The sequence below is a fragment of the Diabrotica virgifera genome, chromosome 1, assembly GCF_917563875.1.
Source record: "Diabrotica virgifera virgifera chromosome 1, PGI_DIABVI_V3a".
Taxonomy (NCBI): Eukaryota; Metazoa; Arthropoda; class Insecta; order Coleoptera; family Chrysomelidae; genus Diabrotica; species Diabrotica virgifera.
This window is the reverse complement of record NC_065443.1, coordinates 301,883,312-301,908,303: the sequence shown is the minus strand read 5'-3', so window position 1 is coordinate 301,908,303 and position 24,992 is coordinate 301,883,312. Positions and strand designations below refer to the sequence as shown.

Below are 24,992 nucleotides of genomic sequence, written 5' to 3'. Positions count from 1 at the left end.
ATTATATAACAATAATCATTTTTAGTAATGTTTAGTTCAGTTAATAGCGCATATAATAAAGGGATATTAAGTTAATTTCGTAGCAACATTCACACTCTGTAGAATTGTACTGATTTAACATCAAAATTTCTATTTATGTTCAAACAAATTTTGAAATAGTCTACTAAAATAGTCTACTACTAGTACTACGACCTAACGACCAGTTGGTCGTTAACCTCTCACTAGAACACAAGTACCTTGTGCAATTTTCGAGCGAAGATGAAATACATTCACATGTGATCTTTAAAATCTTAAGACATTGACTTAATATCGACTACTTTTTAATATATGTATAATGTAACAATAATGTAATTTAGAGGTTTTTACACCTATTGAAGTGGCTAGTTACAATTACTTGTACACTGGACGTTTACACTGATGATGGTCAGTTTGACCGAAAACGTTTTGTGCTTTCACTCCCTTGTGGATAAGTTTTAAGAATTTTAATATATTCATATAGTCGAGGAAATGAAGCATTTTGGCTCGCAATTTTTTCGTCCAGCATGGATTTACTTGAAATTTTCAAAGAAGGTAGGGAATAGTCTAAGGATCATTTTCTATATCATGCCGCTGTACGCTAAAACCTTAGGGGTGGTTGCCACCCCATCTCGGGGGCGGGAATTTTTTATTACATTTTAACCATGTAAATTGATGTAAAAAGTAATTCTAAGAAAAAAATGTTTGTTAAATTTCTTTCGTAAAACTAATATTTTTCGAGTTACTCGCGCTTGAAAGTAACAGTTTTTCGACGAAAAAATCGACTTTTTAAGAGGGTTTTTTGAGAATACCTCGAAAAATATGCATTTAATAAAAAAACTGTAGATATCAAAATTGTATCTTTTAGTAACGCAAACCAAATTCTTTTTCTGTAATATCTTTAAGAGCAATATAAAACGAGATACAGCATGTTAAAGGTTAGCTTTTTTCGTCAAATGCATAATTTGAAATATTCAAAGCCAAATAACGGAAAAACTTTGCATTTTCGAGGAAAACTTAAATAATATTTTTTTAAGTATACAGTTACACCTTTCAAATAATAGTAACAAAAAATTTCTAGCATGAAAATTAACCGACTTATGATCAAAAAAAGTCGGTACCTGCATTTTTCTATGATAAAATCAGTGAAAACAACCCCCTAACTACCCTCCTAATTAAAAATTTGTCTTCACCTTTCTGTAATTTCTTTTATATTTGTATTATCAATACACCTAAGAAGTTTAACCTATTTAAAAGGCCTAATTTTAGAAAAATTGGAGTTTAAAGAAAAATTGATTTTTTGCAATTTCCTATTTTTCACCATTTACTTCAAAATATCTCCGAAAATATTAGAGATACGAAAAAAATGATGGATTACTAAATTATAAATTTTTTAATAGATAAAATTCACCTATGCATATATTTTCATTACAGTGAACAGTTAGCGAGATATAGCTGTATAAAACCTCTATTAACGAGCAAACACCCCCTTATTCGAGCCCTTTAAACCCACCTCAATTAAAAACTAAGCGATCTTACCGAATTTAGTTTACACAGTCTTATAGCCCTTTAAAAATCCTACAAAATAGTTTTTAAAAAAATTTTTTATCGCCAGATAAAAGCCAGGAGCCATAGCCAGGAGCTATGTTTATAAAACGAATTTTTTTTCGAAAAATTCGAATAGTCCGCTTATGGATCATTTTCAATGTAGGTACAATGCGACAAGTGAGAACTGGCGGCTGACCTTCTCGTATTCTGCATTTGTCGCTGTGTATTTTCGCTAAAATGTATACACAAATGTATATTATAGGTATGTACCTATAATACCACAAAACTGGTTCGTATACTGGAAGATGACTAAAAAACTATTTGTATTTGTATTTGTGCATATTTGTAAATTCGTATTTTTATGTAAATAAATGTTTTTGTAATTCTTTAATTCTACTTTTTTTCTGTATAAATCTATTAAATTATCTACTTATAAAAATTGTAATGTTATTAAGGGTAGTTTTTAAGGGTTGAAATATTATGATATTATCCTAAAGCATAAAACAATCATTATCTAACCAATCAAAACCAAATTTTACCCATATTAAAGTTTACAATGTTTTTATATAATTTTTGACAATAAGGGGTAGTTTACACCCCTAGAAATAATCAACGCCCTTAAGCATGATATAGAATATGAAGTACAGGGTGAGATGATCCTAATCCCAAATTTTTATATAAATCGATGCAAGCCGAAATTATTATTTTGGGATAAGTAAATTTTTTATATATAGCTTCAACAAGGGTGGTTTTAAGTGTTGAAATATTCTGATAGTATATCTTAAAGCATAAACCAATTATTATGTAACTAATAAGAACCAAATGTTGACAATATTAAAGTTTAAAATGTTATTATATAATTTATTACAATTAGGGGTAATTTTCACCCTTAAAAAACCAAAAGCGTACAACGGCTCGATATAGAAAATGAACTAGAGGGTGTAATGGGCCTAATTCCAAATTTTTGTACAAATCGATGCTGGACGAAAAAATCGCGAGGTTTTGCCATTTCTTCAACTTTATTTCCTCGACTAATATGCCTACATACAACAGAAATGTCTACTTCATTCCACGTTTTTACTTTTAATTTATTTCTAGCTAACCTGTAGCTGCTTGGCTGTAGGTTTTTTGTCTTCATTAACATAGGATTAATGATGACGTGTATTGAAGAATTGTAATAAATTTTGACCAAATAATTTTAATTATTTTCTAGAAACATTAAGAAAACATCCACCACTGGGCATCCTCGTTCGTATATGTAACAGAGATTACAAGCTGTCAAATGACGATCTTATTTTAAAAAAGGGAACTATGGTTAGTATTCCTATCCAGGCTATACAAAGAGATCCAGATTATTACCCAGACCCAGAAAAATTTGATCCGGAGAGATTCAATAAAGAAAATATAAATCAAAGACCTGCGTTCTCTTATTTGCCGTTTGGTGAAGGTCCACGTATCTGCATAGGTATGTACAAAAATGTGTTTCTTGTTCTTTCTTCTTCTTCTTCTTCTTCTTCTTCTTCTTCTTATGCTAGGACTCTTGGCCTGTTCTTAACCGATTTTGAGCTTGTATTCTTAGCTGTGATGTTGACTGCCAGCTGTCTCGCCACCTTTTAAAGGGCCTTCCTATTGGTCTCTTGCCTGTTGGCTTCGAATCCCTGGCTATACGGGCTATTCTCTCGCTGTCCATTCTCGTCACACGCTGACTCCACTCTCGTATTCTCTGTATTCCCTACACTCAACGAAAAAGGTACGTAATATCAATAAAAATGTTAATTCAGACAACAAACGCAATACTTAAAATTTGTCCAATTCTTGGTTTTATTGGGACAACAAAACGATGTTCATCAATTCATTATTTTCGTTCGTTGAGCCAATGTATTACGTTTATTGAATGGATGAACATTCATTATGTATACCATAATATCACTTTATTGGTATTACGGACTCTGTCTCACTGAGTCAACGAACACTATTTATTGAAACAACAACGTCGTTAATTGACCGACGAAGACTATTCGTTGTGTCAATAACAGTCTTATTTATTTCTCCTAACGTATTTCGTTTATTTCTACAATTATTTCCGTTTATTGTTACAATTAATTCCGTTCATTTCCACAATAAATACGGTTTTTCTTACAAGCAATTCTATTCATTCTTAAAATCAGTTTCGTTCATTCCCACTATGAACGTATCTTATATTAATAATTACTGAATGCAATAGCCCAATGTATGATATTAATTTATTAATAATAATTTTTTAAATCCCCCTTTTTTGTCCTTAACCTAAAGGACTTTACACTGTGTGATTTTTCATATGATTTCACTTATACAGTGTACTGGAATAAGTGTTACACTCCCCCCACCCCCTTATTAACTTATTTATTTTTAGCACATAAGCAAAACGCTCGGACAGGTCGATTTTTAAAATAATCAAAGTGTATTATAACATCAATGTTTCGAACTTTACACGATCCCTCTTCAGGTGACAGGCGCCGCGTAGCTTTGATTTTTCTTATTGGGAAAGTACGGCATGTGACAGATTATTTAAAAGCGTTTGAAATAGTGATTCCCAAAAAGGTATAACACTTTAATCCTTTTTGAGAGCGCAGGTGCAAAATTTCGATCAAATTCTTTTTAAACGCATTCATTTTTTTTGGAATTCTGAGAAAACTAATAAGTATTTTTGAAAAATTTAGACGCAGAATAAAATTTTTACATTATTACCGAGGGCAGAAAGTCCCTTAGAATAAACAAAAAGTTTCTGTTGAATGGTATGCCTATTTGAAATTAAAAATCATACTAAATTTTCTCTTTTTCGCCCCTGTGAGTTTTTAAAATAATCATTATAGAGGTTCTCAGGGACTTCAGACCCTCGATAATACTGTAATATTTTATTTTGCATTTAAATCTTCAAAAATAAGAATTAGTTTTCTCAGGATGCGAAAGAAATGAACACATTTAAAAAGAATTCGACTAAAATTTCACGATAATAGACACACAAAAACTTCCTTCTACTACGGACTACACTTGACAACGAAATGCAATTATTATTCGGCACTTCGGTAACACAGAGAAGCTAGGGGTATCACGATAAGGAAAAGCCGTTAAATTTCAAATGTCAAGCAAAGCATTTATTGTCTCAACAACTACGATTATTGTCACAATGAACGCATTGATTGTGGGTATTAAATGCTGTAGTAGATTGATTAAAGCATTCGTTGTCACAACAATCAATTTACATCTATTCAAGAATCATATATTACTCTATATTAACAACATTTGTACATTGTTTTAATGAAATCTGTACGTTGTCACGATAAACCAAGGTAATTGCTTGTCATCTACGAAAGCAAGAACGTGAGTTGCTGCCAGAATTAACAGTATTTATTAAATATACGAAACTAAGTTATTGGCTGAATAAATTGAGTGTTATTGATTAATGTACTCTAGTTATTCTCACAATTATTATTCAATCATTGTGACAATAACAAATACATTCGTCAATGTCTAAAAGTTCGTTGAAACAACAAATTAAATTGTTGTGACAACGAAATACTATTCAGTAATCACTGTTAATCAATATTACGAACTAAATTTTTTTGAGTGTACCGTACTATATCTTGTATGTTACAGAGATCTTTTATTCTGTCGTTCGGTATTCTGTCTCTCAGTGTTTTCCCAGTTATTGACCTCAACGTTCTCATTTCTGATGTTATCAGTATCCTTTTGGTTTCTGCTGTGTCACATCTTGTTTCTATCGCGTACCAGTGGTGTCATGGCAAAATTAGCAGTGCCGGAACGCACTGCTAATTTTTGTTTACAAAACCTAAATTCTCTATTTATTTTTTTTTCTTTTCTTAACCAGTGTGGGAACGGCGTTCCCACGCGTTCCCACACCATGACACCACTGTCGCGTACGTCATGATTGGTCTTACATATGATTTGTATATGCGTACTTTCCCTTCCATCCTCATGTCTTTGTTTCTCCAGATGCATTACTCAGACATCCTGACACGTAATTGGCTTTATTTGCTTGCTTTCGGACGCTCTCTTTAACATCTCCATTACTACATATTTCGACTCCCACATATTCGAATCTCGAGACTTGTTCAATTAGTTCGTTGTTAATTACTAATCATCTTATGGATTCTCTTGACACTACCAGGGATTTTGTCGTGGCTGTTGATATTTTCATGTTATAGTTCTTCGCCACTGTATTGAAAGTTTGTGCCATTCGCTGTAGGTTATCCTCATCATCCAAGATTAAGATTACGTCGTCAGCATAACAGAGGATTTTTATTTGTTTTTCTGTCATCTTATATCCTTTTCCAGTACCTTTAATGTTTTCTATGATTTTTCCTTTCTCGACTTTTATTCTGGTTTTGTCTTTAATTATCCTTATCATCTTGTAGGGCTGATTTTTCTCCTTTAGCAATCTTAGCACATCTTCCAATCTTACACAATCGAAGGCCTTAGTCAGATCTATAAAGTACATAAATGTAGGTTTATTATATTCCAGGGCTTTCTGGCAATTTGTCTGGCTATGAACATGGCGCCTATTGTGGACCTATTTTTCCGAAAACCTTGTTGTTCCTCACTAATTGCGTATTTTTCATTTATTTTATTGGCAAGTATTTTTGTTAAGTTTAATAGTTGTGTTCAGCAAGGTGATGGTACGGTAGTTGCTAGGGTCTTTGCTGTTTCCTCTCTTGTGTATAATTGTGGCTTGGTTATAATAGTCTTACACATGGACATCTGATGGGATTCCCATCAGGAGTACCAAGCTTGCGAGACCCCGCTAACAATAAAATAAACTCTATACTAAATTTGCAATCAAAATGCAGTAGAAATAAATAAACCAAGAGACGTTAAATGCTACAAGGAGCACTCCCGAATCATAATTTACAATTTATATATATATTTATATATATATTTATATATATATATTATATATATATATATATATATATATATATATATATATATATATATATATATATATATACAGGGTGTTTCAATAATAATTGTCCATATAGTAACTGGAGAAACCTTAGCGCAAAATACGAAGATTTAACCTAAAACACTAAAATAAAATGTGGTTCCTTACTGAGTTACAGGGTGTTTTATCTAAAAATTTAAAAATTATCTTTGCTCAGCATTTTCATACTTGGCAGAAAGTGCGACTACTAAACACTCTACTAAATTATGATAAACAAACGTTTCTAGCAACCACCAGAGGCATACGACAGGGGATGGTGGATGGTTGACCCTTCTCAAATTCTACGCCACTGGAGGAATTACTGTTTTAGTGCCATTTTTAGATTCTCCAATACTTTCTACGTAAATAATATACTCTTAATTGGTAACGCTAAAGTAATTAGCTTTCGAGATATTAATATGAAATATGATTAAAATTTAAGAATTATTTGTAACCAGTACTTTAAAACTATTTGGCGTATCCTTCTCATACTTGGCAGAAAGTGTAGGTACTGTACACTCTACTATATTAAGATAAATTAACGTTTCTAGCTACTACCAGAGGCGTACGATAGGGGATAGTGGCTGGTTGACCCTTCCCAAATTCTACGCCACTGACAAAATTGCTATTTTAGTAAAAAATTTTGATTTTGCAATACTTTTTAAATAAATATAGTGCTCTTCATTCGTAACGATAAAATGATTAATTTTCGAGATATTTGAATTTAAAAATGAAGCGACACAATACATTAACCACAATACATAACCGTGTCGTTTCAATTTTAACTTCAAACATCTCGAAAACTAATGACTTTATCGTTACGAATGAAGAGCATATTATTTTCATAGAAAGTGTTGGAGAATCCAAAAATTGAACTAAAATAGCAATTTCGCCAGTGGCGTAGAATTTGGAAAGGGTCAATCATTCACTTTCCCCCGTCGTACGCCTCTGGTAACAGCCAGAAACCTTTGTTTAACATAATTTAGTAGTTTGTATAGTACCTATACTACCTACCAAGTATGAAAAGGATACGTCAAATAGTTTTAAAATGCTATACAAGAATAATTTTTAAATTTTTAGATTAGATAAAGAGTAGTATAGCTCAGTAAGGAACCACATTTTATTTAAGTGTTTTAGGTTAAATCCTCGTATTTTGTGCTAAGGTTTCTCCAGTTATTATATGGACAATTATTAATGAAACACCCTGTATATTGTAAATCCCAAATCATGATTTCGAAACTTTATACAGTGGAATCTCGATAACTCGGATTAATCGCGACCGCGGCCGATCCGGGTTATCAAAAATTCGGGTTAGCCGGAGAAAATGGTAAAAATTAATAAAATACGTTATACTTACAGATAAACTCCGTTATAATTGAAATAACATTAAATATAATATATATGCACAGTACCTACACATCTAAATTACTAAAAACAGGCAAACACAAATCTAAGCAAACGGAAGCGAACAATACAAGACTGTACTACACACAATACAGTCACAATCGTAACGATATTATGTTTTTTAAGAACAGTGAAAACTAAGACCATTGTTTAAAAAAGAATTTTTTAAATAGTCTTTTAGTCTTTTTTAAACAATGCTAAGACAGTTTGAAATAAATAAAGGAATACTGCAGGTGCCTCTTGTTTCCGATAATCCGAGGAAATGAACGTCGCTCTTCCGCCGGCGCCCTGTGTCATGAGTCATTTTTACTATCGTATAGTTCAAATTACACAAATACACATTATCTCTCAAATATTATTATATTACATACATTTTTATTGTTGAAATGTTTATCTGATGAAAATCGGTCCGGGTTTGCCGGACTTCCGGGTTATCTTGGTTTGTTTATTTTTACTGCATCTTGATTGTAAATTTAGTTTAGTAGTCCAGTGGAATGCCCTTTACACAGTGAAGTAAACTAAAAAAATTATCCCACCTCACTTGAACAATTACATTATTGTCAAGCTCTTTTGACACTTAAATTGCTATCGTGAATACTACATTTAATTAGAGAATAGAAGACATCAGATTTTAGTCTTGTGTTGAAATATAATTAATTATATTATTTATATTTTAGGTATGAGGCTTGGAAAACTACAGTCAAAAATAGGACTAATCACTTTGCTGAAAAACTATCGTATTACTTTCAATGAAAAAACAAAGTTGCCATTGACATTAGCATTTGCCACGATATCCATGCCTAAAGATGGAATATGGGTCAATCTGGACCCCATACGTAACTGAGCGAGTGTGTAATACCTTTAAACAGTATCTTTACTATTATTATCGTATAATTTTATTGTAATAAAAAACGATGTTTTAAATGACATTTGATTTTGACACGGAAAAAGATCATCGTGATAAATATGTGATTACACTTAAAAGTGTAATCACATATGGCAGTGAAGTTTGGCCACTGAAACAAAGAACGGAGAAAATGTTACTAGTTACAGAAATGTACTTCTGGAGAAGAGCAGCAGGCAAATCAAGAAGAGATCGGATACCAAATGAGAGATTACGAGAAATTATGGGAGTCACACATACAATAATTGAGGACATAAAAACAAAACAACTAGTATGGTACGGCTATGTACAGAGAATGTCAGATCACAGAATCCCTAAACATATTTTGGCATGGACACCACAAGAAAACAGAAAAAGAGGAATCCGAGGAGAATCTGGAGGGAGGGAATTGAAAAAGAACTAGAGGAAAGAGAAATCCCTCCAGGTCTATGGTTAAACAGAGAAGAATGACGGTTATGAGTCGGAAGGCGTCGGAGAATGCTGTAAACTGATAGTAGTAGTGGTAAAAGATGATCATAATCAAGTTTTGCAGCCACGAGTGTCTTCTCCTCTCTGGACCCCTTCTGCTGTCTATTTTCCCTTGGATAATTAGCTGAAGTACTCTATATTTACTGTGTCTCATTAAGTAACCAAAGTATTCCAACTTTTCTTATATATATTGTTATATTATAATTTTATGGGAAAATTTTAGAAAATTAATTTATGCCAAAAACCATGAGATCATAGATTTTCATCACCCTGTATATGGTCAAAAAAATTGTAAATAGTATTTGTCCAATAACAAATATTCAGAATTCATATCCGATATTGAACAGAATAATTATATCACCCAGTAGATCGCACGAATTTATTTGTTGTTATATTCACACATGTGGATTATTAGTTTAGATTAGGGATGTTCGATACTCACCAAAGTATCGATACATCGTATCGATACGTATTGTTAGGTTCTGTATCGATACCCTATGATATCGTACTCAAAAGTATCGATACTCCAAGTATCGGTACAAAATATCGATGTCTTTATTTTGACATATACGCATGCGCAGTATGGAGTCCGTCCTTTATTGTAATAAAATTAAAATACAGAGCACGCTGACCACGTCACCACGTGCAGGCAACCTGGCCTGGCCCACCAACCTCTATTCAAGGAAAATAGAGGACAAAGACCTTTTATTAAAAGATTCCTCATTTTACGGTAATAAAATTTCTACAGAAATGATAATCCCTTGCCTGGCTATACACTTTGTCCTTTGTTGTTATTTCTATTTATATTGTTGACAAACGTGAACGTGACTTGTAACAATAGAATGGATATTAGGATATTTGCATTTTTTGTTGACGTTACGTAGTTCTCTATTTCCCTGAAATGATAAAAGTTAAAAGGCTTTCTTTCTTCCTTTTATTCAAAAATTTTAACTTCAAACCGTCATTAAATTCCCAAATAGTTCGAGCATAATAATTCTCCAAACAGGTGTTGCAAAAGGTATTGCATAACATAAGGGGTTAAATGTTCGATACGATATTATGATTCGGTGTATCGATATACAGTATCGATACCAACTAATGTATCGATACAAAATATCGAGTATCGAAATATAAAGTATCGATACCTCAAAGTATCGATACGTATCGAACATCCCTAGTTTAGATACAAATTGGTCAATTATCAACAATATAATTTGGAAATGATACGAAAGTGCTGACGAAAGTAGAATTATTTACCTTAATTAGATATACAAATCACGCGGGCATCGTGTCAACGATGACCCAATTTAAGCTTCTATAAAACTAAGATCTCTCGCCTAGTAGAAAACGCGTACCAGTAACAAGTCAGTATTCAAAGTTCTCCCGGGGTAATTACCCTAGTGTCGGTTCTATAAATAAATTCCTTTATCGCTATTGGTGTTTCCCTTATCTGAAGAACAGCCTCCACTGAGCCCTAGGATTATACAGTATTAGTTAGTCACAAGCAGTGTTTCGTTGAAAGTGAAAATCGTTCAGTATTAATGATTCTATGAACGGACTTATACAATTAATACGGTCAGATTGGAAAATACATGTATTCGCTTTGAAGTAAACAATAGGACGTTTATAAATGCTTCTTGGAAGGAAAGACGGTAAACACAATTGTTAAGTTTTAGAATATCGGTTTTTTTTATAGCATGTAGAAACACAAAAGTAATTTTGGTATCTCCTGGAATTTGACGAAACGGAAAAGTTGTATACAAAAATAATTTGTTCTTAAGAAATGAAATTAGGAATATAATGTGTAGAGAGGATGTTTTGTGATTGGCGAGAGAGACGCATGGAGGGCGAATAGAGTGTTTGAGTCTGAGTTGAGGAGGAAAAAAGTTTCACTGTGTAATGAAGATCTGAGGAGAGCAGTCCAGTTTTTTGAAAAGTAAGAAGTGTGTTTAAAGTGGTGAAGTTGGCGGCCGTGTAAGCAGAAACGTGTTGAAACGAAATCGTTGATCGAGTTGAGAAGTTAAATCTCCTTGTGTCCGAAGAGATTTCTGTTTCTGTCTAGAACGAGTAGCCGGTTGGTATCAATTTGCAAAAGATATCCAGCAGAGAGAAAACTGAGGAAATATTTCGAGCGAGTGCTGTTGTTTTTTTGTGAAGCAATTTGGACGAGAAGGATCGTTCGCAGCATCCAAGGAGCACGTGTGGAAGAATCGAGGTATACACAATACATGAGAAGAAGTAAAAAAGAGAAGAAAAAAAGGTTAGTCAGATTATTTGTGAAACGGAGAGAGTTGTTTTATATCACATACCATATTTGTTTGTTTTTTTATTGAACAGTTCTAGAGCATAATTTAGTTATTCATAAATTTAAAGCAGAAATAAATAATCTATTCAAAAGGTGAAAAGTAAATTTTGTTTTTTTTTATACATATAATAGTAAGAACAGTCTAACGAATTATTTAAATGAAAATTTGGTTAAAAAATGAGATAGCAGAATTAAAGATTAATTTGTTAAATAAGAAATAGTTGCAACAAAATTGAGTTTTAGCATACATTTAAATCTTATATTTATGGTATATTGGATAAATAAATAATATTTATAGAATTTATATGACATTGAGTATATTTATTTTCCCTTTTTTGTCCTGGATGAAGTAAGCCACTAGAGATACTAGAAGCCACAAACCAAAGGTAATACATTACAATAAATTAGTCCTGAGAATAAATTTTATTGGAAAGTTTTATTTAATTTAGGTTTTGTTTTACATAAGTAGTAATTAAAATAATTAATTAATTAATCAAAATAAGAATATGCTGATCAATCTCATAACAGAGAGAAAATACAGAGCTTAACATTATAGTATTTCCTACATATTTCCTTACCTATCCGGCGTAGTACCTTGTGCCGTCGTTGGCCACGTGCTCGGTCCTTTATTCTAAATAATACACTTTTATAAAAAAGAACTTTTTTATAATAAAACCTTTTTATTATTTACAGGAAAGAATATAAAATTATTTAACGATAAACGATTTAACGATAAAATGCTTAAAATTCCAAAAATTATACTCTAATAAAAATAGTTATTTTATGAAACAGTTCGTTAAGTATGCTTTTTGCGACCGCACGCGATATTTAGAGTACGAACGACAACGGAGTGAGTGCTATAAATCGCGTAAGTTCGCAAAAAGTACTTCACGTACAGTTTCATACAATATTTTATCTACGATAAACAAATATAAAAACTGTAACTCTTCGTCACTGGAATTTATTTCTATCCTACAATTTTTAGAACTTTGACATTTTAAAATTCTAACTACTTTCAAACCACAAAACTGTCAAAACTTTTGTTGTAATTCATTGGTCATACTGTCATTACCATGACAACGCGAAAGAAAATGATTGCGACCATGACAACGCGAAAGTTAAAACAGTGCGAAATAGTAAATCCCATTTAAAATACATTGTTACTTCACGCACACTTTAAATCCTTCACGCACTGCTATCTATAATGACAGTTTTCACAAACTAAAAACTTATACATAATATGACATAGAGTAGAAAAAGTACTTTTTATAATATCACGGTTTTGTTATTGTACATGTACATATTTATGTAGGGCACAACATATTTGAAAAGAATAATTAACATATAAAATATAAATTTTTAGTAGATGTATTAACTGTTATTTATAATTATGATTCCAAAAATTAAACTAGTATAAAGTAGTATTTTTTAAAATACCAAATACCACTGTTGTTTAAAACGGTATATATAATTTTAAGTAAGTATATAAAGTTTTAATTATTTATTAAAACAAGTAAAAAAAAAGATACGCAACAGCCGGGTTCCAACTGGGGACCTCTCGATCTGCAGTCTAATGCCACTTAGGCACCATCAATTTCTAGATATCGATTTATTAACGTACTTTAAAATATCATTGCAGTAGTTACATTTTTAAAATAGTTTGAAATTAAAAAAAAATGATTTATCCATACAGCGTGATTGGTCAGTAAAGCTTTGTAGATCCATTATAAGTAATAGATAGTAATAAAAGTTAATAACAAAAATTGTAGCCAACTTTGATTACATATTAATAATCAATAATCGTAAATTGTAAGTTTTAGACAATTATTCAGTCATGGCTTACTTAAAATTTGGAAAGATTTAGACCCGTAATTATTAATAATTTTGCTCTGAAAAATGAAAATATCTCGAAAACTAATAAATTTACACATAGGGAATGTTATTCAAAAATTATAGTATGGTAATGGTACTTTTCGATAATGATATAAAATACAGGGTATTGTTTTGTCTCACCCTGTATTCAATATAAACAAAATTAGCAAAACAAACATTTACGAAAATTTGGACAATAAATAAAAAAATAGGACGTCACTAAACCACTGACCTTGTGCTTGCTTTTATTTATACAGGTAGTTAAACTTGTTACGATGTTCATATAAAATTGGTTATAACTTTATAAATACTCCGTATAACATACCAAACCTTTATATTTTTGTAATCGAAAAGTTATGAGGATTTCGAATATAAAATAAAATACAGGGTGTTCTATTTAAAAAAAAAACATATGTTTGGTCTGCCACTATTTTATCGAACACCCTGTAACATTCTAGCTAATGTTGTAATGTGAAGCTCAAAGTTCGCTACAATTTTTGTTATTAAGTATTATCGCTATCTATTACTATAACGGATCTACGGAGCTTCATCCCACTAATAATTAATCACCCTGTATAATAGCAGTTAAATATTGCATTGTTAGCTAGTTCTAAGCTATCCTGAAATTTTCAGGTGTCTAGGTAGCCTAGAACTATTTTTAAGATGGATTACAAAATTTGCGGAGTCCGTGACACCAACCAAGCAAAGTATATAAAAAGATTTTAAAATATTATCTTCTTCTTCCTTCTTGTATGTAGGCTTTAAAGCCTGTTTTTTCTTCAATATTAGCCTCCTAAATTGTTTAAGTTATCGCACCATCTTTTTCTTGGTCTGCCAATACTTCTTCGTGCATTTGGTGACTTATCTCGTGCTATTCGTACTATCATATCCTCTGCCATTCTACTAATGTGTTCGTTTCACTCCTGTTTCCGTTTTGTCATTTATGTCTTCTATATTGCATGATCTTCTTATGTTTTCGCTTCTCTCCCTATCCAACAGACTTTTCCCTGATATTCGTCGGAGTATTTTCACCTATGTTGTTTCAAGTAGTCGTCTCGTTTTAGATGTGTCAGGTCTTGTCTCCGCCGTGTATGTCAATATAGGTCTAATTGCTGGTTTATAGATTCTTGCTTTTGTGTCTTGTCTTAGGTTTATTCTTCCAGATTGTGTCATTAAGAGATACCGCCGCTTTAGTTGCTTTTGAGCTTTGTTGTCGTACTTCCTCTTCAACATCTCCGTAACTGGTTATATCTATTCCCAGATATCTAAACCTTGCTTCCTGCTTTATTATTTTCCCATTAACTTTGATTTTACATCGTAGTGGGTATTTAGATGTTGTCATACATTTGGTTTTTTCTGCTGATAGATATTATCATATTTTATTTCTTTGCTGTTGTATTGAAGATGTGTGTTAATCTTTGGAGATCGTCTTCTGTCTCGGAGATTAATGCGGCGCCATCTGCATAATATAATATTTGGATTTCTTTGATCCCCATTCTGTGACCATGATTTTACGTACTGCTTCTATTATTTCGTCCATTATTATATTAAAAAGCAGTGGGCTTAACGAGTTACCTTGTCTGACTCCGCTTTGTACTGGTATAAACTGCGTTAGTTTTCCATTTATCTTTGCCTGTATTCGATTATGAAAGTAGATGTTTTCGATGGTTTGTATAATATTGATTGGTATGTTTGTTCTATACAGTAAATGCAAGACGTCTTCGACTTGGATGCGATCGAAAGCCTTTGTCAGGTCTATAAAACACAGATATGCTGGTTTATTATACTCAATGGCCTTTTCTGTGATTTGTCTCAGTACAAATACGGCGTCTACGCAGAATCTTCCGGATCTAGATAATATCAGATCGTAGATAATATCAAATATTGACACTGTTGCCAAAGTTTCGCAGAACTTTCGAAAAAGGGTATAATACTATTTCCAGAAGTTATGTTGATGACGCTCTATGTAGTATCTTAAATATCTCGTTTGAAAGATATTGAACATAACTATTGAATCAGATTAATTTTGTTAATATTTAACTCAAATATTGGTGATTATAATGATAAATTACTAATTTTTTCTACTATCATAGACATTAGTCATTCAGCCAGTCATAATAGTTTTACAATATGGTAACAACGCGTAGTGTGTGTGTTGAGTAAATATTGTCATAAGTAAAGTCGACTTTGTCTTTACAAAGAGACGCTTTAGGTGAATGCATATAGATTTTCACTTCGAAAAAAATCAAACAAGATAGAACTTTTTGTAATTTCATTAAGAAATGTTTAATAAACAACATATCAAAAAGTTCTACTCGAGAAGTGGGTGCTTCATTTTTTATTAAACAAATGAACTGCGAAATTAGATGTTTTTTTTAAATAACTCCGAAAATATAAATCTGTAACTTCTATAATTTTTTATTTATAACGCTGAAATCACCCTTCTCACAAACATTGGCGTACTGTAACCTAGTGTACGGCGAAGTGCACGGTTGAGTTATTTTAATGTAATTCTTTAACTAATGGATCAAATGAAATTTTATAAATTGATCATGAAAGAAGAATAATTTAGCTATCTTATGGTTGTAATAAAAAGAAATAAAATGTATGGGCATAAGTATGGTGTGGGCGGAAAGTGAGACTTGCATGAATTTTGTTTAAAAATGTGTAACTAATACAATTTTTCTTATAAAACTCTCAATTTGGCACAGCTTACCTTCCAGATATCATACTAAACGATGTTTCTCTCAAAAAAAAATCTCAAAAATTTAATTCAAATGAAATTTTATCTCAATTTTTGAAAACTTCCTAGTTTTACAGAATTACCACCAATTGAACACGGTATTACTCAAGGTTGAACAGATTTATTACAATTTTATAAATGCTTTCTTAAATCTTAAGGTGCAATCTTTAAAATGCACTAAATTATTTTACTTTAGAAACGAAATAAACTATTTCTTTTTGACAAAATTAAGAAAGATAACAAAATGTAATACAAAAACCGAAAATTACCAGTTAAAAAAATGTTTATACAAAGTGGTCAAAACTTTTTTCTATAAAACTTACCTAAAATACATTTAATAATTAGCTTCAACAATAATAAATGTTCAACAAAAAAATTTTTTTTCAGCTCTTATACAGTATGTCTGCGTAAATTGAAACCTATTGATAACTTTTTTATTATCAGTTTTACGAAAAAAAGTTATTCTTTATAAAATACTCTGCATCGTATATAATCTAAGATGCAACTATCAAATGTTAAATTTTATTAATTTTATACAAGGTATGTCACAAATATGAATTTCATTCAAGAGTAAATTACCTTTATATTTCACAATATCGAAAATTGTTATTAAGAAAAGTTGTTTGGAATTAAAAAATGTTTCAGTGTTCAATTACATCCTTCTAATTAAAATATTGTGAATAATAAAGGCACTTACTCTTAAGTAAAATTCATATTTTTTACATACCTCGTATAAAATTGCAAAAGTTTGATATCTGTTAGTTTTATCTTACATTTTAGACCAGCTAGAGCATTTTACGAAGAATAACTTTTTTCGTAAAATTGATAATAAACTAGTTATCATAATTGTAATAAAATGATGATGGGTACCCGTAATTTGAGGAAAAATTGAAAAAAAAATTCGATTAGAATGATGTAATTGTATATTAAAACATAGTTTTTAATTTCAAACAACTTTTCATAATAGCATTTTTTGATATTCTGGAATATGAAAGTACTTTATTACTCTTTAACGAAATTTATATTTTTGATATATGTAACTAAAATTGATAAAATTTGATATATGACGGTTGAGTTTTAAATTTTTGACTATCCAGAGCATTTTACGAAAAATAACCTTTTTTCGTAAAATTGATAAAAAAAAAAAGTTTTGCATGTGGTTCCTAGCTACGCATACATACTGTATAAGAGCTTCTGTATAAGAATTTTTAAATTGTAATGCCATATTCGGATTCAGCATAATAAAAAAAAATAGAAACATATTTGATCAAAGTAAACTGATGAATTCAACGATATTTTTAAAATTATTTATACAAAAAATTGTTATTGTTTAAACAATTAATAAACAATTAGCGGCCATATCTGCGAGTAGAACCTTTTACTTTAACATGTGTATAAACTAACAAAAAGAGTTTTAGAAAAATATAAGCTTGTTTGAATTTTTCCGAAACAATGCATGTTTTCGTTCTAATTGCACTCCCCCAGAATGTCTGGGGTCCCTCAAGTGAGTACCGATTCCAAATACTAAAATTATAGTTTGTACATGATAAAGATTTACAAAAATAATTAACAAAAAAGTTGACATTTTTTGATTATCTAATTGTATTCTTTACTTCAACTAGTTTTTGCAAAAACTTAGCGTATATACAAAGTAGGCTACCAACCATTATCAAATTTGATAGCCCTCTGTCTTTGTCAAGATAAAATATTTTTAGTGAATAACTTTACATGTTCATTATTGATGAAGTTTTGATTAAACTTACTATATCCAAGTTAATTAACTGTTAATATTAACCAAGTTAATTTTGCATTAATGAGGTACAAACTGATAACCAGAAAAAAATGCATCTAATAAGTAGGTATTTTATACTAAGTACAATCTGATAACTTATGCAAACAAATTATCAGCAAATAGTTGTTAAAATATTAAATATTATAGTATTAAAATAATTTTGGTAGCCTATTATAATATAATGATTACACAAACTATATAAATGTTACACATCTGATAAAAGTATTAAATTATTATAGCTACTAGAAATGGCAGTCCATATTTTGGTACTTGTGGTCATCATTTTGGTAACATGTTTATACGTGTACTCGAAAAAGAAGTTCTTGTACTGGAAAGACCGAAACGTTTACCATCTGGAACCGACATTCTTCTATGGAAACATGAAAACAGTAACCAAGGACCATGCTCATTTAACGACAGTCTTCCAGAAACTGTACAGTGGGGCTAAGGCGTTGAAGAAAAGGTACTGTGGATTTTACCTCTTTTTTCAACCACATTTCGTGCCTGTAGACATTGAAGTGGTAAAAGGTATACTCCAAAATGATTTTGATCATTTTTATAATCGCGGAAGATATATAAATGAAAAGGATGATCCTTTAACAGGTCATCTTTTCAATTTAGAAGATGAAAAATGGAGGAAACTAAGAAATAAGCTTACTCCAATATTTACATCAGGTAAGTCATTTTAATTTCAATTTGCTCACTAACAATTTAAATTATAGGGAAGTAATTATTTATTAATAATTAAATAGCTTGGTGACACAAAAGCTTTTTTGTGAAGCCGGCGACTATCTAACAAATAGTTTAGTAACAATTAAATTGTTAATTAAAAATTTACGGTCGCAATAATAACTAGAATGATTATGATATGCCAGAATAACTATTATTTTCGCATAAAAAGGCACTATACTTATCTAACATACTTTACAGAATTGAAATTAGACTATTTGAGCGGCCTCAGAAACGTTTTAAATTTTTAAACAATTTTTTGGCTTATCAACAAATAGAATCTCTGGACAACAATTAGATTGAATTAAATTAAGAAACCGGTATTACAAAATACGTGGCAGGACGCTTCTTCTAAAAGAAAAACAATTGAATTGCGAGGAGTGGTTCCTGAGGTACAACCGGTCAAAGTTGGCTGGCATTGGCGACGAAGTTATAAACAATAGGATGGTAATCTTCAAACCATTACCTTTTTACTTCGGTCTCTTTCTATTTGCAAATTTTCATATCTTCATGAGATTCGTAACATAATATTATAGTATGAAAAACGATCAGTATTACGCGTGAAAAATACCATAAATACCAAAATCCCAATCCAAAACTAGATTGAAGAAAATATAATTTCAAAGTTAAAAATCGGTATATGTTAAAAAATGTATTTTTTGGCTTCCCATAGACCAATTTTCTTCTTTTTTTTTTAATCCGCAGTACCTAACTCGAGTAGAACAACCTAACTAACTCATTAATAAATGCCAAAAATGCTTTAGGTTTGTTATAATAAATTAATTTGGAAGGACTAAAACTAGAACATTACAGTATGGCACCAACACTCTTTAATGATGTTGAGAGTAAGCGACTATAAAATATAAATATAGATAAGGAAAATTGTTGGCAAAAACTCGCAAAGTGAATGTGAATATATTTATAAAAGAAAATATATATGGTATAGTGCAGCCAAGTTAGAGAAGGGATATGTTAACTTATGGGAGAGGATCACTACAGTAGCAATATTACCATTTTTGTTCATATTGTTAGAAGGCCCTGTCCTCTAAAGGCTACAACTAACACTGCCAAGGAGGTAAGGCCTCCTGAGGAAATTTTTTAAATAATAAATGTACCACCGATGCCATGTTTTCTGTACTACATGAGATTTATCAAGGATTAAATAATAATCTGCACACTGCCACTGTTTTTTGTGATTATGCCAAAGCTTTTGATTGTATAAATCACGACATTTTGATAAAAAAAACTACATTTCATGGAATTCGCGATATTTCTTTGAACTGGTTTCAATCTTACTTGGATAATAGGAAACAACTGGTTAGAGCAAATGATACAGACTCTAGTCTCAAAAATGTTGTATGTGGGGTACCACAAGGCTCAGTATTGGGTCCTCTACTTTTCCTTATCTTTATTAATGACATCACTAGTTTAAAATTTTATGGAAAAGATTTTCTTTTTGCTGACGATACCAGTATCACTTGGAGCAACTCAAATATCGCAACTCTTCATGCTACTATAACTTCTGATCTACTCACAATAAAATCCTGGTCCGATTCTAATTTACTCTCTTTTAACGTATATAGAACAGTAGCATTATCCTATAAAGGAGCTCTTCAACCCTTACCTCTTCATAACAGCCAGATCAATATCGTTGATTCTGTAAAGTTTCTTGGTATTTTTTTAGATAGCAACCTTAAATGCTCCCTTCATATCGATGTGTTAAGCAAGAAACTATCCTCAGCTTGCTTTGCAATAAGATCTGTTTCGAAGGAAATGAATTTAGACTCTTCCAACATAACATATTTTTCTTTGTTCGAGTCTCATCTTCGATATGGTCTCCTTTTTTGAGGTTCTGGTACAGCTGCCCAATCCGATGTTATTTTTAAATTACAAAAAAGAGCAATAAGATATCTGTTTGGCCTCAGAAGAACAACACATTGCAGAAGCTACTTCAAAGATCACAGGATTTTAACACTACCTTCTTTATATATTTTAGAAACCGTTTGCTTAATTCGTAAACATCTACACGTCTTTCCAGCAAGACCTAGACATGACTATTCCAACAGAAATTCTACCTTTGACATCTATTTACCGATCCCGTCCAGTGAGTTAGTAAATAAATCTATATTATATTCTGCAAAAAAACTATACAACCATCTCCCTCTACAACTTAAATCTGCAACATCTTTCCCCAAGTTTCGTAAAATGACAAAAGCCTATTTATCTGAAAGACCATATTATTCAATAGCAGAGTTTCTTAACCAATAACTAGGAAATTACAGTATTCTTATGTATAAATAGAATCTTAATCTATATTTGAGTGTCATATGCAGCAGCTTAACTTATTAAATTTCTTAAGGTAGATTACGAAATTTGCAAATTTTTTTTTAATTTTGCAATAGATTGTTACTGTTTTTTGTTTCACTTTATTATATTTTATTATATTGACGATTTATATAGTTTTAGTAAATTGTATTTGTTATTGTTTTTATTTATGATTCTTGTAAGCTTTGTCTATAAAATTGTTAAATTTTTCATGGCAATAAAGCATATTTCTATTCTATTTTATTCTAATTGATCTTATTAACAGTACGCTTACTCAACATCATTTATTTAATAACGTTATGGCGATCCATTTTGCTTTATTATAGAATAAGAATTATTCATTTCATAAACTTAGTAATAATTTTATCTAAGTATAGTTAGAATTAAAAAAAATATATATCCAAGTAAAAATCTATTTATTTCAGCAAAGCTTAAAGTGATGTTTCAAACCCTTGTAGAGACTACCGACGGATTCCAAAAACTACTTGACAGACTAGCCAATTCAAAACAACCTGTTAATCTCAAAGATTCCTTTGCATGCTTCACTACTGATGTCATCGGCTCTATTGCTTTTGGTTTAGATTGCAGCTCTATGGAAAACCCAGACTCGGAATTTAGGGAATACGGAGATAAAGCATTTCGTAAAAACTTGAGACAGAGAATAGGAATCATTCTTACTAGTGTGTTTCCTTTTTGGTTGCTTCGATTAACAGGCTTCAAAACAATTTCGAAAGATATCGATGATTTTTTTATGAACCTTGTCAAAGATGTTATCGAAGAACGAGAAAAACAGAATATGGAACGGAAAGACTACTTGCAACTTTTAATAGATTTAAATAAGAATGGGAATATGAAAGCTCTAACTTTGCAGGAAATTGTTGCTCAAAGTTTCGTATTTTTTATTGCTGGGTTTGAAACCTCAGCTACAACCATGAATTTTGCTTTGTTGGAACTCTCCCAAAACATCGATATTCAAGAAGAACTTATAGAAGAAATAATTACCGTTCTTGGCAAACATGATAACCAAATAACCTATGAAGCACTTAAAGAGATGGTTTTATTGGACAAAGTTGTGCAGGGTAAGTACCAAGTTATATTGATTCTTCCTCTTGTTCTTCTAGTTCCATGACATTATTGATCGTTGGCTACCATATTCGTAGCTTTATTGAAGCAGCTCTAAATAAGGATGTAGCTGATGTAGCTTAATTTCTGTATCATTCACTTATATTTTTCAACCACGATGTTCTTCTTCCAGAACCACGTATATCTTGAATTTTTCTCACCTCTTCATTTCTAACACTGTTTTATTCTTAAAGTGCCTATCCGTTCCAGATATTGGCGATCATCATGGCTATCTTGACTTTCTTTACCGCAACGCGGAACATTTCAGTGGTAGTCGTGTTATACCACTTTCATAAATTTTGAAGCCAGGAAATGCGTCTTCTTTCGGTCCTCTTTTACCATTTACCTTCCCTTGGAGATTCAGTTGGAGAAGGCCGTAACGTTCTTGATTTCTCATTACATGTCCTAGATATTCTATTTTTTTTTGTTTTGGTGGTTTTGAAACTTTCACACTCTTTCCCCATTCTACGCAGGACTTCCACATTAGTAATTCGGTCAACCCAGGATATACGTAAGATGCGCCTATAATACCTATTTCGAAGCTTTTTAACACTGTCGATTAGCAGCTTACAATACTCAGCTTATTCTTAGCAGTCGTCTATATACCCACATCTCGAAGGCTTCCAATCAATATGTCTTTTGACATCGAAAATATCTACTTTATCTAGCACTAAAATAGATGCTGCAAAGTACATTTCTCATTTTTATAAATATAGCGGGTTCGGCTTTTTAATTTGTATGGGTGGATACCAACTCTTATTGACACTTCTGCCGAAGTGCCGTGATTCACTTGTTTGTCTGCTCTGTCCAGTACGGCATCTTCTACATACCGTCATCTTCATGTGCCATCTCCTCTAAGAAGGTCGCCAACCATCCTGGCAGTTCGCACTTTCGATACCGCTGCTCTAAAGAGATCAGCAGAAGTGCAGTCAAACCAAGCTCTCAAATTGTTTAACCAGGAGATGTGTCTTCTTCCACGACTCATTCTGCCCAATGTTTTGGGATAGAAAGGCCAGAAGTGCATTCATGAAATTCAGAAACGTCTTTACGAACTCTGACTTTGACCTGAACTTAAGACTAAGATTCACGAAATGCTATATATGATCGGTGCTCCTATATGGCATGGAAGGATGGACTTTAAAAATAAACATAATTAATAAGCTAGAGGCATTTGAGATGTGGATTTATCGACGAATCCTTAAAGTTCCCTGGACCGCACGAATAACAAATGAAGAAATCCTGAGAAGAATTGGTACAGAACGACAACTGCTATGCACAATTAAACAGAGAAAAACGGCATCTGGGGCACCTAATTAGAAACGAAAGATACCAGTTTCTGCAAAGGAAAGATCGAAGGAAGAAGCGGAATTGGCAGGAAGAAAATGTCATGGCTCCGTAATGTCAAACAATGGACAGGACTAAGAAACAAACGAGACCTAATACATACTGCAAGGGATAGAAAAAAATGGTCAAACGTGATCGCGAACATCCATTAGTGGATTTCATAAGAAGAAGAGGAAGAATTAACTGCAACAAGTTGTAACGCACGCCCCTCATATCCCAGATATTGCAGTTTTTCAACTTTAATTGTATGTATTTGAAACCTTTTTTTCTTTTTACATTCTTCTCAACATCTCGTCATTCGAGCCCTTAATTCGAAGGCTTCTAATCTGTCCGAAACATCTTTCTTTTTAACACGTAGCATCTCAAGTCTTATGTTTAAGGAAATTGTAATATCCCTGCTACAGAATACTTTTTCAGTTTGTTGAAAACATTTCTTGCCTGTCCTATTCTTGCTTTAATCTCTTGTATGTATTCATTATTTTCATTAATAATTATTGAACCCAGATATTTTTCAACTTTCTTAATTTGTTCCTCCATGTATTGTTATGCTTTCTTGGCGCTATTGGACTTTTGTTATTACTTATCTTATTACCATAATATACCAGGGAGCATCTGTAAAAATATTAGCACATTTGGATGTTGAGAGGCGACTCATATTTTTTTACAGAAACTGCTTGAAAATAGCTCATATAATCAAATAATATTTGAGTTATCCTCCCACTCAAAAAAGTCCGAAACATTGTTTAAAGAATCAAAATGTCAAAAAATGAAGGAAAATTCGATGTTTTTCCTTTTTTTTTATTATAACTTTAAAAGTACTAATTTCTGAGAAAAGTTACACAAACATAAAAGTTGCGTAATTAAATTTCCTACACTATAGGATTGGTCAAAAATTTTAAAAACTGTCACCCTTGTTACAAAATAGCAATAATTGCGAAACAACCATAAAAAAAACAAGTATTCGCATTTTACGTTTTTCAACGATTTATGCTACACTTTATTTCACCCAGAAAAACTCTATGAGATAGTAAAACAATACTGCAAATTTCATTAAGATCGGTGTAATATATTTTGCAAAATAAATTTTGCAATCCAGCTTTCACGAATAAAATTTATTCTTTCAAAATGTTGCAGGACTGAATATAAAGCAGACAGCGAGTTGAATTTTTTTTACGTATAGAAGAATAATGTACCTTTCATTTTCAATTTGCAAAATTAAAATCGGTTAACTACCACGGCGTCAGGAATTTTTTTAATTAAAATTAATTTTTGGTGCTACGCGCAGGACAGCGGATACGTTTGCTTTTATTATGATAGAATTGATTCAAAAAATGTCATAACCCAGACATTCAAAGTGAAAGTTATCCTCCAACACCAAATTACTCTATTTGGTCCATATAATATTCAGAAAAAGTCACACCTTTTTGAGCGTCGGGTTTG

The 24,992-nt window shown here is 31.6% G+C and overlaps 2 protein-coding genes across 3 annotated transcripts in view; both read left to right on the top strand.

Moving 5' to 3' along the window:
* LOC126879200 (probable cytochrome P450 6a13) overlaps positions 1 to 8,852 on the top strand; it is a gene marked incomplete in the record, with an annotated part of 18,544 nt that extends 9,692 nt beyond the window's left edge. Inside the window, 2 exon segments of the mRNA XM_050642253.1 lie at positions 2,775 to 3,028; positions 8,626 to 8,852. Of these exon segments, the coding sequence (XP_050498210.1) occupies positions 2,775 to 3,028; positions 8,626 to 8,792 (421 nt within the window).
* A 9,361-nt stretch (positions 8,853 to 18,213) lies between these two features.
* Positions 18,214 to 24,992, top strand: part of LOC126879199 (probable cytochrome P450 6a13) — a 30,533-nt gene continuing 23,754 nt past the window's right edge. The window contains exons 1-2 of one of the 2 annotated variants that reach the window (XM_050642252.1): positions 18,214 to 18,707; positions 21,545 to 22,165. In XM_050642252.1, the coding sequence (XP_050498209.1) occupies positions 18,281 to 18,707; positions 21,545 to 22,165 (1,048 nt within the window). In that variant the 5' untranslated portion in view covers positions 18,214 to 18,280. Of the gene's footprint in view, positions 18,708 to 21,511; positions 22,166 to 24,992 lie in introns of both variants that reach the window. The other variant, XM_050642251.1, reaches the window with a different exon arrangement.